The sequence below is a fragment of the Parus major genome, chromosome 1A (genome assembly GCF_001522545.3).
Source record: "Parus major isolate Abel chromosome 1A, Parus_major1.1, whole genome shotgun sequence".
Lineage (NCBI taxonomy): Eukaryota > Metazoa > Chordata > Aves > Passeriformes > Paridae > Parus > Parus major.
The window spans coordinates 60,702,660-60,716,428 of record NC_031773.1 but is presented as its reverse complement, the minus strand read 5'-3'; the positions used below and the strand labels follow the sequence as shown (position 1 = coordinate 60,716,428).

Sequence of the window (13,769 nt, the reverse complement as noted above, 5' to 3'; positions counted from 1 at the left end):
CAGTTTTAACTCTCAGTTCACACTTCACCATGAGTTTGACTATATTTGGGGATTAATGCTTAAGGGTGGTGAGAGTATTCTGGTCCCAGTCTAGCAGAATATCTGATTTTTAAGTTTGTGAGTGAAGTGCAGACTGCTCACACATTCAGCTCATGGTTGAATGCTCTGCTAATTTCCATCCAAAATAATTTGCAAATTAGGATCTCTAGAAGCCTTTCCAAACTCAAAGCATGATTTCTGTGTTCTCCCACTGCACTAATGCAAGCTCTGCACCTCTGCCAGGTCCAAAACTCATCTGAAAATGGCCTTGGTTTTTGGAAACCATGGCGGTTTTTCTTATCTTTCAATCCAGATGCCATTTTGCTGTTGATACACAATGCATTCCCTGCTCTCCCTTGCCAAAAATCCTTGCAAGGGGAATTTTAGACCTGGGAGTGTTTTGACACATACTGTCTCTTACCAAGCATATTATCTCCAGATATTTGACAGAAAACCAGAGTCTTAAACTGGGCATGTGAAGGAGGCAAGTGCGATATACCACAGCTGGCCTTAGCTCCCCTTATACAGTCACTAACTTGTATGGCTTTTTAGAAAAAACCTTCTTACTGAAGAAATCATAGTTATGAAAAATATTATAGAAGGGCAGGGTAGAAGTAATTCTCAGGGTATGAGAACCAGGAAAGAGTAATATTTTAGCTGACTTTTGGTCACCTCTTTTCAGATGCACACTTTATACATTTCTCAAAAGGATCCTACTCACATCTAAGCACCCCAAAATTCACAGAATCACAGAGTCATGGAATGGTTTGGGTTGGAAGAGACCTCAAGGATCATCTAGTTTCAACTCCTCTGCTAGCAGAGGGTCAGAGAGGGCTGCTGTTGTTTTACAGTTTGGAAAGTGAAACCCAGGCAGGTTGTGTGACTTTTCCTAAGTCATGCAGGCCAAAGCTCACATGGGAAGAAAATGGGAGAGTGGACCTTCAGCCCTTCCTCTCATGAAGTCTGGGCTGGTCTAGGTTAGTTCTACACACTAGATTAGCCTCTTTCTTCAGCTTCTTCCCCAGACTCTGCTAGCCTTAACCAAAGCTGGCCAAAATCAGAAGTAATTCTATGCCATGTTTCTTCCTAGTGAAGTGGTAGAAAAGGGAAACAGTCCTTACTCAAGTGAAGTCAGGAGTAGCTGGGAAGAAGCAGAGGGGAAGAAAAAGGATGTGGAAAGATTTGCCAAAGGTGTCTGTGGCTGGCTCACGCATAACACCTCAGGTGCCTTGAGGAATTAAGAATAACTTGGAATGAGCTTTAAAAAAGGATAAAGCCAATGTAAATCAGCTGTAACAGTTCAGTAGTTTTCCCCAGGAACCGTCAAAAAAATCAAGGGAAGGATTTTTAATTCTACACATAGGAAAAGGCTGATTCTAGACTTCAATTTGCACAGTAGAAATCCCTGATTAAAAAGGAGCCAAACACTGTTGTGCTTCAGGAAATAGGAGAATTAGGGATGCTTACTTTGGACGATGGTGTAACTTTACAGCCTATACGAGGGGAGATGCACAGCTGCATCTCCCCAAGAGCGGGGAATTGAATATATTGTGAGTCAGTCACAGTTCCTTCCTATCTTCCCTCCACCACCACTTGCACTCCCTTTGCTCTGCTGCAAAAGTCAATTACTTCATCCTCTTTTTTTTTCATGGAGCAGTTTACTCTCCCATGCTCCCAGCCAGCTCTTTTGGCGAGTGAGGAAGTAGAGTGGGGTGAAGCTTGGGCTCTCTGCACTCCTGTCATCTCAGTATCCCCTCTCCACCCACTTCCTCTCAGTAGGGAGTATTGGGTGAGCAGTCCCTGCTCCTCTGGCTGCAGGAACAGTTGTTTTGAGCAAGCTGAGCTTGAGCAGTCATGTTCAAGCAAAGCTGGGAGCAAAGCTGGGAAAGGGCAGGGACGGGGGGGACGGGACAATCCTCCCTCCCTTTTATATTCCTGATTAGGTACCAGCACTGACAATATGTGGTGAGTAGCAAGTGCATCCTGTGCAAATTGTGAGGTAAAGGCCTGTGTTCAAATGAGGTAGGTTATTACTAATGCTGCAAAACTGGGGAGCATATTCCCTGAGACCTGGGAAGGACCTTCCTAACCTGCTTGTGGTCTATTACCAGAAAATATGGAAAGAAGCCCACTGCAAAAACAAAACAAAGCAATCACATCCTTAGGAACTTTGGGGAGGCAAACATATGGGGGAACTTTTTACAAAAGCTGAGAGGTCAGTCAATATCTTGGGATAACTGCATGTAAAGGGGATAAAAAGTTCTCAGGCCTTTTTGACAGTGAGAACACAAAGAGCTTTGCTGAGCTACACACAGGAGTAAAGGGCTTTTTCAATGGAAAGCAGCTTTTCCTGCGGATGGCACTGATGGGAAGCTTATACAGATCCAGAAGATATCTCCTGGGCCCTCCCAGGAAAAGACAAAACCATACACAAGCCTCTTTTCTGTGCTGCTCTCTCATCATCTCATCCTAAACCAACATCTCTGGGCTGAAAGCACCTCAAGCCTCAGAAATTTCTTCCTTTACAGTGTCATGAAGACCTCTTTCTTGTCAGAATTTATATGAGAGCACAGTTTGGGATATTAAACCTCTAGAAGGGCTTTGATTGAGATATAGGTGAGTGGAAAGCAGAAGAGAACTTGGCAGGTCAAGTCTGGGGGATTCAAATTGTCTGGACCATAGAACTCAGGGGCATGTGCAGAAGTTGGGTTTACAAGCAAAATACTTTGCTAGAGTTATACAGCAAAGATAAGACATGTATTTTTAGACTGTTAGAAATTAGGGGAAATTGAAAAGGACATTTATTCCCGTTTTAAATTATTAAATGGAATTATGCTTGGAGACAGTTGTGTATATGCAACTCTTTAAAATTAGAGCTTGAGGCCAAACTCTGCTTTTGGTCACGCAGAAAGCAGGCGACTACAGACTGAGTTGCATAAAACTGAGGTCATTATCTGGCATAAAGTCTGAGCTGGCTTGGTTTTCTCTTCAGCTAATGTCAGTACTGGTAAACTGTTATGAGGAAATCCAATAGGGAATGGGTCAGGTGTTAATGCTCACAATCAGCATGATTCCAAATAAACTGGAGGAATTTAAGAAACAGTGCTGTGTCTCTGGCTTAAAAGTTGCTTGCATAGACTTAAAATAACTCTGCAGACTTGTGTGGTACTGCTTCAGATTTACCTGGATGAAGAAAGTGTGACTGTTTTTGGAAGATCTTTCTGTAGCAGATCTCTAACAATATTGAAAAATGGAATACGCAAATGTCTTAACAACTTGCTGGTGAAACAAAATTTTTTTGTCCTCCTTTCTGTGCTCTTGATAGAGCACAGAAGCTGAAGCTAAGATAAGCAGTTCACCAAATTCTTTCCTTTTCCTTAAATTTGGGATTAATACTGAGCTTAGACATCTTAGAAGCTGGTTGTGCTTGTCTACAGCTATGTGGAAGAAATTCCTTTAAATTTAATTTAATTTAAATTTTATTATTTTTTAATATTTTAATATTTTAATTTTAAATTAAAGATTAAATTCCTTTAAATCCTTTTCCTTAAATTTGGGATTAATACTGATCTTAGACTTTTTAGACATCTTAGGAGCTGGTTATGCTGGTCTACAGCTATGAGTAAGAAAAAACCAGCATTACTGTGAGAAAAGAGATTAGTTTGTCTACATTCTAACAGAAGAAATGCCTTTGACATAGGTATCACTACACAAAAATGTAATGTAACTTCATGGCCTTCCTCATAACCTGCAATTTTTGGCAGTGAAAATGAAAGTTTTATGCAGAGTGTAAAGACAATAAATGATTTCTCAATTTTTTAAATTTTGTTTCTAACTGAAGAGAAAGTTTCTTTTCTACAGTAAGGTCGCAGGTTCAAGATTTGAAATTGAAGTTCTGGATTAATATTCAATATTTTCCTTCAAGAGACAGAATCTGAGATACCTAGCAGGTGGGCTGAGGAACAACTTGTTCAAGGGCAGTTTTGTACTAAAAAGTCTTCACTTATAAGACTCCTTGTGAAAGCACAAGAGACTACAGCAAAAGAAGGTCTTTAAAACATTACTATTGAACTTTAAGAATATAGCCCTTAAAATATTGGTAGCTCTTGTCTTTTGTGCTCTGGGAAAGCAAAATTGCATCCAAAGGAAAATGGAACAAACCAAACCTCACAAACACCATTGTTGGGAAGGTGTAAAGGAGAATAAATAATGCCTATCCTTCGGAGCACAAACAGTGGTTGCCTCCCTTAAACAAATACACAAATAAATAGGAATTGTATTGCTTTTGAAACTTCCATGGTTGTAAATTTCCTTATGGAGTGCCCTGTCATTTTCTTTCCTGAAAACATTCATGTTCCCTGCTTTAGTTGTAACATGTTCCATATGTCACATTGCTTTTGTATGAAACGGTTCAGACTCAGCTCTCCTTTCATCCCCCTGACCTAATTTTAAGGTTTTACTGCTGTGGAGGACTAATCTGGATTGGTTTGATCAGACCCTTCTATTTTATAAATGCCATTTAACTCACCACAACCTTTTTCCCCCCTTTTTCCATAACAATAAGCCTAACCAAGTTGTTCTTTGTTAAGTGTTATTCTTATAAACTCCCTTAAAATCAACCTCTAATTGAACAGTGCTCTCTGACTCAGTTCATTATTGTACTACTGCTTTCATTCAAGTGAATTTTTGAAGTAATGCAACACAGAAGCTTAATTATCTTCTTGTTTTCCTGGTTGCTATTCTCTGGAGTAAATGCCAAGGAGGATTTATTTTTGCTAAGTTGTTTTTTTTATGCTTTGCATACAACATATTTTTTTCTGGCTCAAACACTTCTTTTGATCTTATTTTTTGGAATAAAGTGCATGTAGCATCTTCACAAGCTTTTTTATTTTTTTCTTTATGCCTTCCCATCAGTCTTCTGTGTATGAAATGTCTGTGCTTAAATATGGTCCAGATTGTTCAGTTTACTAATTCAAAAATTCTCACTCTTGGTGTTCCCTGTGCCTCACCTCTTTTTCTAACACTGGTTTAGACTGGGAGAAATTCCACTGCAGGTGATAAAGTGAAACTTGTGCAAACTAAGCACAAGTGACAAAAGAAGGGCCCCCACTCTTCCTGATTCTGTTCTATCAATATTCCCATTCTTCAAATATTCCAAACCACGATCCTGACATGATGCCTTTTCAGTAGGTTAATCTGCATGCTATCAGTCCAGGTTCTGTTTGTTCTCCTGGTGGAGAAAAAAAAAATCAAACTGTTTTAAAAAGGATCACATAGAAAAGTTGCACCAGCTCAGCCATGAAATTTTAACTGATCCTGTATCAAAGAGGCACTGGTGTAAAGCAGAATCAATCAGGGGCTGCAATATTAGGAAAAATTTCTCCACAGAAAGGGTTGTAAAGCATTGGAACAGATTACCCAGGGAAATGGCAGAGTCACCATCCATGGAAGTGTTGAAAACACATGTGAATATGGCACTCACACAGTTTAGTGGTGACCCTGGAGCTGCTGGGTTACCAGTAGGATTTGGTGATATCAGAGGCCTTTTCCAACCTTATCAACCCTATGATTCTGTGATCCCATGCTTCCTCTTGCCTCTGACACAGCCACATGGGCAGAAGACTTTCTGAATCTGTCTGTCAGGGATGGATCTTCATTCTCTCAGTGTCTCTGCTTGTGGAAGGCAGCTCCATCTACCTATACATGATTGTGTCTCTGTTTTTTTCCAGATGGACTCAACCTGGCAAACATGCTGTAAGCCCAGGCCAGATCTATGCTTGTTTTTTTAATTTTATTTTTTTAAACAAAAGTCTCTGTCAGACAGAGGTTACCCATACAGAATGGACACACATGTTGTTGCAATGTTCTTGTGTTATACAGCTTATGCTTGGGAAAGGGAATGGCTCTGGTGGAGGTGAAATTGAAATCCTTTTTTTTTTTTGGTCATCTCCTGTCATCCCATTAGAGCTTTTTGGGCAGAGGCAACTGCCTAAATTGTGGCTCCAGACCAGCCTTTTTTTTCTCCTCAGCTTCAGGAAACTTGTGATTTGGTATTTTAGAGTATCTACTGTCATGATATTCCCACTAGGCTGAATGGTGCTCCAGTGATTCTTGTTTTGCAGGTGAAAATCTTCCTGCCAAACAGAGAAGCTGACCTGCCTGAGGTGCACAGGAGGCCCGTGGTATGACAGAGCTGAACTGCAAGGAGACAATTTAAGCAGAGGCCAGAGAAGCTTCTGGGTCTGAACCTGCTGGTTCCTGCAGCAACACACTTCCTTTAGTAGTACCAAAAATGATTTTTGTTTTATGCTGTGACTTGTGGTTAGATTCTTTGGTTTCCTAAAAAATCAAACTGCAACAGAAACTCCTTCAGCAGTTTGGATGTTCTTAAATTTTTATGCTGTGTGGATTGCCTGATACCAATGGCTTCAAGATTCTCTCCCTTGGCTGGACTTCTCTCAGGGGGAATAACACTTCCATCCTTTCACTCTGGCTGTCTGGTGAAAGTTAAACACCTTGAGATCCTCTCTCAGCAGTGGCCAAGTGAAAAGTTAATTAGGAGGGACTTAGAGAAAGACACACAGGCTGTATCAGCACATCTGACTCATGTATGACAGAAATTGCTGGGAATTGGGTTAGATGGGCTATGGAGACATGGAGAAACACTTCTGGATTTTGCCCCATTTTCTCTGTTGGACCCTCTCAGTCTGTGCAGCACACAACAGTTGTTTCATTCCCTCTGCCACAGCCCCAGTTTCCCCTGGTGTCTCCTCCACTAAGAGCAGCTAAACAAAATGTTCTTTCCTCTCTGCCATCTCTGCACAACAGCTGACAGAAGAAAGAAGAGCTGCAAAACATAGTCCCCCCCTTCACATGTTAAGCAGGTACTTTCTTACTCCAGAGAAGTCCATGAACACTTTAGCTCAGGTGGGCAAAGCAGGACAGGCTTTGAATGCAGAAAATGGAGCAAAATTATCAGAGAGTGATTGAGCTTTACATCTCTACTACAGCTTTGTTGCTTAGTGCCCTGCAAAGCTGAAGTGGTGTTTTTTTAAGTGTACAGAAGAAACTGGTGTTGCACTATAATTTTTCTGCTTTGCAAGGAGTTGAAAATGCTTTAAATCTCTGTAACTTGTCTCAGGTACAAAGAACCTAACGGGGGTTTGAACCACTATTTAAAATTGAGAAGAGGCACTTAAAAGCCAAGGGAGTCTCAAAGTCATGAATCTGGGAAGAAAAAACATGAGTCAAAAAGTTTACAAGTTGACCATCTGAAAATATTTTGGGTTCGGTTCAACAGATCAAAACAGCTTATTTGACTTAAAAATAAATAAACAAACAAAATATGTTTAAAAGCACAAATTGTTTAACTGTTTGAAGTTAACAGGCCTTCCTTCCACATGGTTTGAATTTAATTGATTTGATTTTTCTGATTCAAAACCTTTTCAGGAATTTGGGAGATTGGGATGTATGAGTGTTTATTACAATGTGAGACTCTCGTGATTTCCTTAGGAAGTCTATGACTTGAAGGATAATATCATTAGTGTGGAACTGTAAGATCTAACAATATTATCCACATGATCTGAGGAACAAGGATATAAAAGCCTTGAAAGTCTATTTTCTCTGACAATGCAGGCACCTGAATTTTTTCTAGAAAGCCAGATCTTCTGTAGTTTAGCTGAACTGAGTCACCCCACTGGTTTGCATCACTGTGAGGATCTGGCCCTAACCTGAAAATATTCCGATGCTTTGTGAAATTATCTCATTCAGTGAAAAAACAATGAACCTTGATTGTCAGCATGTGTCATGCAGGACACATTGGTTTTGGTTTGATGCCAGCACACTTTTTCACCAGTTCTGAGATTGGCAATTTAATTTCTTCATGAGAAATTAAAACAAAAAAATCTCTCTTCTCCTCCCTCTTACCCATCTTTGCTCTTCTCCCAGCTGTCATCACTGTTTACAGTTTGAGTAAGTGAAAATATATATTTACAAGTACAGCTTACTGCTGTGTTTGCTGGTATAGACTGCCTGAGGGCATATCTGGGAATAGAGCTCCCATCTCCATCCAGAAATACACCCCTTCCTCTCATCAGTCTTGTTTCCTTAAGCTGAGTGTTCAAAGTTCTTGGATTCTGAGCTTTTTGGGAGGGAGGCTGGTGTCTTGCATTGTGCTGGGATGTGAGCACTGTTGGATCTGGAGCAGTAAGTGATGCTCCCATCTCTCCCCAGCAGGGAAGGCCAACCTTCCTGCCCTTATCAAGCATCTGCTGCTCGAACAAACTGCAGGCTGGACTAACTGAGGTTACAGAGCAGGAGAAGTGTTGTGTCCCTGCCCTGCAGATGACTGGCCTCACCTCATGGGGCTGGGTATGAAAGCAGACCTAGGATAAGTTTTTATTTTCAGCTGCAGCCTCATGCTGTGGCCCTTTTCTTGGCTGGACGTGTGCCCATCGGACAATCCCACAGCATCCTGGTTGCCTGCCAGCCCCAGATGCCAGAAGCATGTCCCCATTTCCTCTCCCCGTACACGAGGAATTATGCAGGGTCTCATTCACTACGACACAGAAAAGATGCATCTCAACAGTTTGGGGGCAGTGAGGCCAGATCCTGACCAAGGCCTCCAGATGTTACTGCAACAGTAATTAAAAATGCACCATAACTATGTGAATGATGTACAATACATTTAGGATTGTGCTTTTCAAAGGGGTTTATAAAAATGTTGCCAACACCCATGGTCTTATCGTAACTTGGCTTCAGCATTGTGGAGATTGTGTTTGTGGCATTCCAAGCGCTCAGGACTTTGAGTCCTGCTGAGACCTGCTGATGGGTCTTGAAAATTTTGCAGGATTCCTCCTCAGAGGTCAGCTAGCCAGAAATGAGTGTCCAGTGGTTAAGTCACTACCCTTGTTCAGCTTCTAACTCCCTTGGGAATTGCCTTTATAAGTTTGGGAAAGATATTAAGGACTTGTTTATGCTGCTAAAATTAACTTAATTTTTTTTTTTTTAATTTTTTTTTTTTGTCCTGCAGCATTACTGACGAACATGTAGCTGCTACATTTTGCACCAGTACAGACAAAACATGTTCGTTTTAGTCTGAGATGGGTTTATTTGGGTTAATTCAGTAGCACAGTTGAAAGATTTGTTTTATAACTAGAATGCATTTAGTGGTTCTGAAGTAAAAGAAGAATACAGCTTTTTTAAGCTACTTTTCTACCTGTGAAATGGGAATGAAAGTAATTAATCTCAATGATACTATTGAGATACTGTGGTTACTGTAAAAACTGAGGTTATATTTGTGGTGGGAGCTGCTGTGGGAGATGAAGATAGCTTTGTACCCAAGGTTCCCTGGATATATTCAAGTATGGACAAAAATATGTCTAGATATTTGTCTCAACTGGACATTTCATTCATCTGTGTCACAACAACTAAAAATAAAAACTAGGGAAAACTATGTTTTTGCTGGCCATTATTTCCCTAGTTGCAGAATATCTGTAATAAAGGTTTGCATGAACATAGCTACAAGTGATGCCAGACACAGACCTCTGAGACTCATGATTGATGCAGACAGTGATTGAGTGGAATGTGGGCAGCTTGAAAAAGTGTTTGAGAAAGGTGTGCACTCACGCAGCCCTCACCTCCAGGAGGATAATTGCAGGGAGGGGGTTTTGCTGATGTTTTAGTGGATCATATGATCACAGAACCACAGAACTGCCTGGGCTGGAAGGGACCTTAAAGATCATCTCATTCCACCCCCCACTGCCATGGGCAGGGACAGCTTCCACTATCCCAGGCTGTTCAGAGCCCCATCCAACCTGACTTTCACATATTTTGGCTTGTCTGTGTAAACCATGATACCAATTTTGCTAAAACGTTTATCCAGACACTAATTTTTGATCCCAGCTCTTTATTTGTTTTTACATAAGGCCATGCAGAATCAATTTCAGTTTAAAAAAAAAAAGTGACCCTCTTAATTCTCTGTAACTGTTTACATGGCTATGTGTAACCATAGAAACTGTGTGTGCAGCCTCCCTTTGTTATCAGTGTGAAAACGTTTGAGGTGATCACAGTAATGAAGTTTCCTTGTGGATCTGCCCCTCCTACATGTAAAACCTCACAGTGATGGCTTAGACAAGATCTTGGTTCAAGAAGGAACACAAATACATTCAGTTCCTTTCAGTGAATCATCCACTCCAGAAAAAAATGGGGAAAACCAGTATGACAGGAGGGATTTCCAAACTCTGATAGAAGTGCTTAACCCCCTCAGTTGACAAAGATGTTTTGGTGCCTTTGCAGTTTTCAGGATGAATAACTAAAGAGCTCTCTAACACTCTGGGAAGTGACAAATACATTAAATTCCCTGTCCTTTGATGGCCTTAGAAAATGGCTCAACATTTTTGGACAGGATAGGTGTCTGAGGAGAATTAATGGGATGAGTGCATCTACTAGCTGGGAAAGTCCTGCTCCTATGCAGTCTGTCAAAGACGCAGCTTCCCTGGAATGTGGGACTGATAAAAAAGAGAATCTGGTTTTATATTCTCTACACAGATAAATAGGAACACTAAGGGATTTAGCACATGCAGTCTGTGTAGAATTACCTTTTGTTGATAATTTTGTTCTGCAAAAAAGTATGTCTCTTGGTTAGGGATGGAATGAATCACTGCAATGTTTCAGCAAGTCCTCCCATTTTCATAACTCTCACAGGAAAGCATGAAAATTGTATCTAGTTCTGAAAGTATGTCAGTGAAAAAAAATCTTATCACCCTAAGAATGGACATAGAAAAGTAAATTACAAGTATGAATAGCGTTAAGTAGTCATAGTTTCACTGATTCCAAAAACAGACTGTCCTTGTTCTCCTGTCACACAGGTTACATGACATAATCAGAGACTGTGATCCTGTGTTTTTCTCAATCTTTTATGACTTTTCTTTTGGTCATTGGTTTGTAATTGACAGCCAGAAACATGAATCATCACATGAATACAACTCAAACAAAAATAATTTCAATTAATGAGCTTCCATGCACTTTCCCTGATATGATTTTGTCTATTTTCATGTTTCTAAGCAAACAGCTGTGTATTCTGCATGCAGCACATTTCAGTCCAGCTCCAGAAGTTAGTGGGAGTTTGTCTGTCTCCTTTTGGAAAGATTGAATTGGACTGATAAAAAAATCACCCGGGAAACCTTTGGGAACACTTACTCAGAATTACTTAATGAGTCAAGATGAAAATACACAATCCCTCTGGTATTCCCTAATCCTCCATGTTTTCAGTCATACTGAATGTTAAGATACTGGAGTCTGGAATTTATCCCCTAAACCCACCAAACCCACAGTGAGACCAAGCAGTGGAGACTCTCATCTCTTCACATTGTTCATCTCAATGCTGTGTCAAGGACACCTAAATTCTGGGAGGTGAGGAGTGAGGTTACTTGTGGCTCCTCCACCTTTTGCTCCCCAATACTCCCAGGCATGGCATCCAAGGTGGCACAGATCACCAGTTTATGAACCTGAACTATCCAGTGTGAATGATCTTCTGCATCCTCAAGCTAAACTCTAACTTCTGCTACTTTCAAAGACATAACCTCATGTTGTTCCTGCTTTGAAAGCATGAGAATGTGTATGGATCCAAAATCTTGACAGTCTATAGATATATGAACACACTTTCAACAGCTTTTCCTTTCCTCTTTAAAGCACCTCTTTTTTTGCTCCAGGGTTAATGTACTCAGATTGTATTTTTTAAATAATTTTTATTTTTAAAAAAATCTCCCATAAAAATGGCAACTTTATGACTGCTTGTCACTCCTGTTGCAGCTTGACTGTCTGGTGCAGTGTCTGACTGATGGCTGACCCACTTGGCACCCTTAAATTGTGCAGCAGGGACTTCTGAAGTACCAAATCAGGGTCTCATCTGCTCAACAGCCTCCAGTTGTGACTGAACCATCACAGTGTGGCATGGCAAGATAAATGCTACTTTATATTTGAATCATCTGGAAGCAAGGACTTCAACAGATATGAATTAAAGTTTTCTTTAAAAGGAAGCACATGAGCTGCTCCACACAGTTGATCTTTCAAAATAGTACCCCAAGTAGGAAATCACAGCCACTATGCTTTGCAAAGCTCAAAGAAATTAAAAAGAGCTAAGAAAAAATGAAGTTAATTGAGGATGAGTAATGAAAAAAAAATAAAAAAATTTGATGTAATTCTGCCATAAATAGATCACACTAATTTCATACGTATAATACTTATATTTAACAATAAAGGACATTCATCCAAGTGCAAGCAGTCATAAAAACTAGTAACATTTTCATTAAAGCTAGACTAAGCTTGTCTTCATGTCAAGCCCATTACACTGCATAAGTGTAATTAAATTAATTTAATTTCAGCAACTTTATACTTCCTAATTTTCTTTTTTTTTTTTTTTTTTTTTTTTTTTTTTTGTCTGGGTCTATTTAGTAATCCAGCATTCATTGCAACTGTTTCTTGTCTTTATAAACACAAAACCAATCCCCTAGAGGAGAAACTCTTTCTTAGAAACAATTTTACAGTATTAATTTTTACCTGAAAATTCAGTTTTCCAGAATTTACTCTTTGTTCAGGGGTGGGTGGCGTCCTTTTTGTTGTTGTTGTTGTTACAAAGTGCATGGAAGAAGAGATACGGAGCTTCAAACTTCTGCTACACTCAGAAAGAAGAGAGGTGAAACAGATTTAATTGCCTGGATCCTATGTTTTCAAAGGGTCCCTTGTATTTTTAAAGATTTGCATTATCAACAATGATTATCAATCTTTTGTTTTATTTCTTGCTAGAAGTGATTGCAGGAGGCTGGGTGAAATATGCCAAGGATCCTGATCTTCCATCCCACCTCTGGGATCAAACAGATATTTCACCTTCTAGAGTGATTCACTGCATTGTCTGGGAAGACCACAGACCATGGTGTCGTCTGTTGATATTTCTCTCAATGTTGGCAATTCTTTAGGTTTCCCATCCAGTTTTGGGTGGGTTTCTGTTGTTGTTGTTTTTTTCACATTGCCTTAATTTGACTCCAGTTGGCACACCAATGAATTACAAGCATCCCGTTTTGCCTCACAAATCCTAATTGCCATAAGGACTATATTTAATGAAGTGACTCCCACCTCAGCAGAACTGAGACTGCTTTGACTACATTACCATGATAATCAACAATTAAGTTGGCATTTGCCAGCCATAACCACAGATGTCTTCTTTGAAGTGTGGGAGAAACAGCAGTAATGTCAAATACCACAGTGTGGGAACACTTGGCATGCAACACCAGCACAAGGAAATGGAGCATTTGGCCATGCTCCTGGAAGATACTGTGATGGAAGTGACATAAATATGTAATTAGGATAATCCATACATCAACAAGATCTGCACCTGCTTTGCTGTAAAGGTGTTGGGGAAATCGCAGCACTTTTCACTGCTCTTCAGCTCTTCTGCTGTGGAGGTACCTGAGACAAACATAACCCTGACTCTGATTTTAAGAAGGCTGCTGAGAGGCCCTGCTCTGACTTTGATCTCTACGTGTACAATAAGCAGAGCTGCCCCAACAATGCCTTTGAACAAAGAACCACCTTTAAATCATAGTCCAGTAGTAGTTCTCATATTTGGCTTGCTCAGTTCCCGTACAGTAAGTTCAATAGGCCTGGAGCTGAACTGCAGCACAGCCATTAATCAAAAAAACATATAAAAATGAGTTCCAGGAAATTTATAAATG

The 13,769-nt window shown here is 40.1% G+C and overlaps 1 protein-coding gene across 2 annotated transcripts in view; it reads right to left on the bottom strand.

The window, feature by feature from the left end:
• The window catches only part of NTF3 (neurotrophin 3), a 49,247-nt gene that overhangs the window by 14,012 nt on the left and 21,466 nt on the right, over positions 1-13,769 (bottom strand). Inside the window, exon 2 of one of the 2 annotated variants that reach the window (XM_015629026.3) lies at positions 12,598-12,712. The exons of the other annotated variant lie outside the window; for it this stretch is intronic. Within the exon in view, the coding sequence (XP_015484512.1) occupies positions 12,598-12,712 (115 nt within the window). The remainder of the gene's footprint in view (positions 1-12,597; positions 12,713-13,769) is intronic. 2 annotated transcript variants of the gene reach the window in all.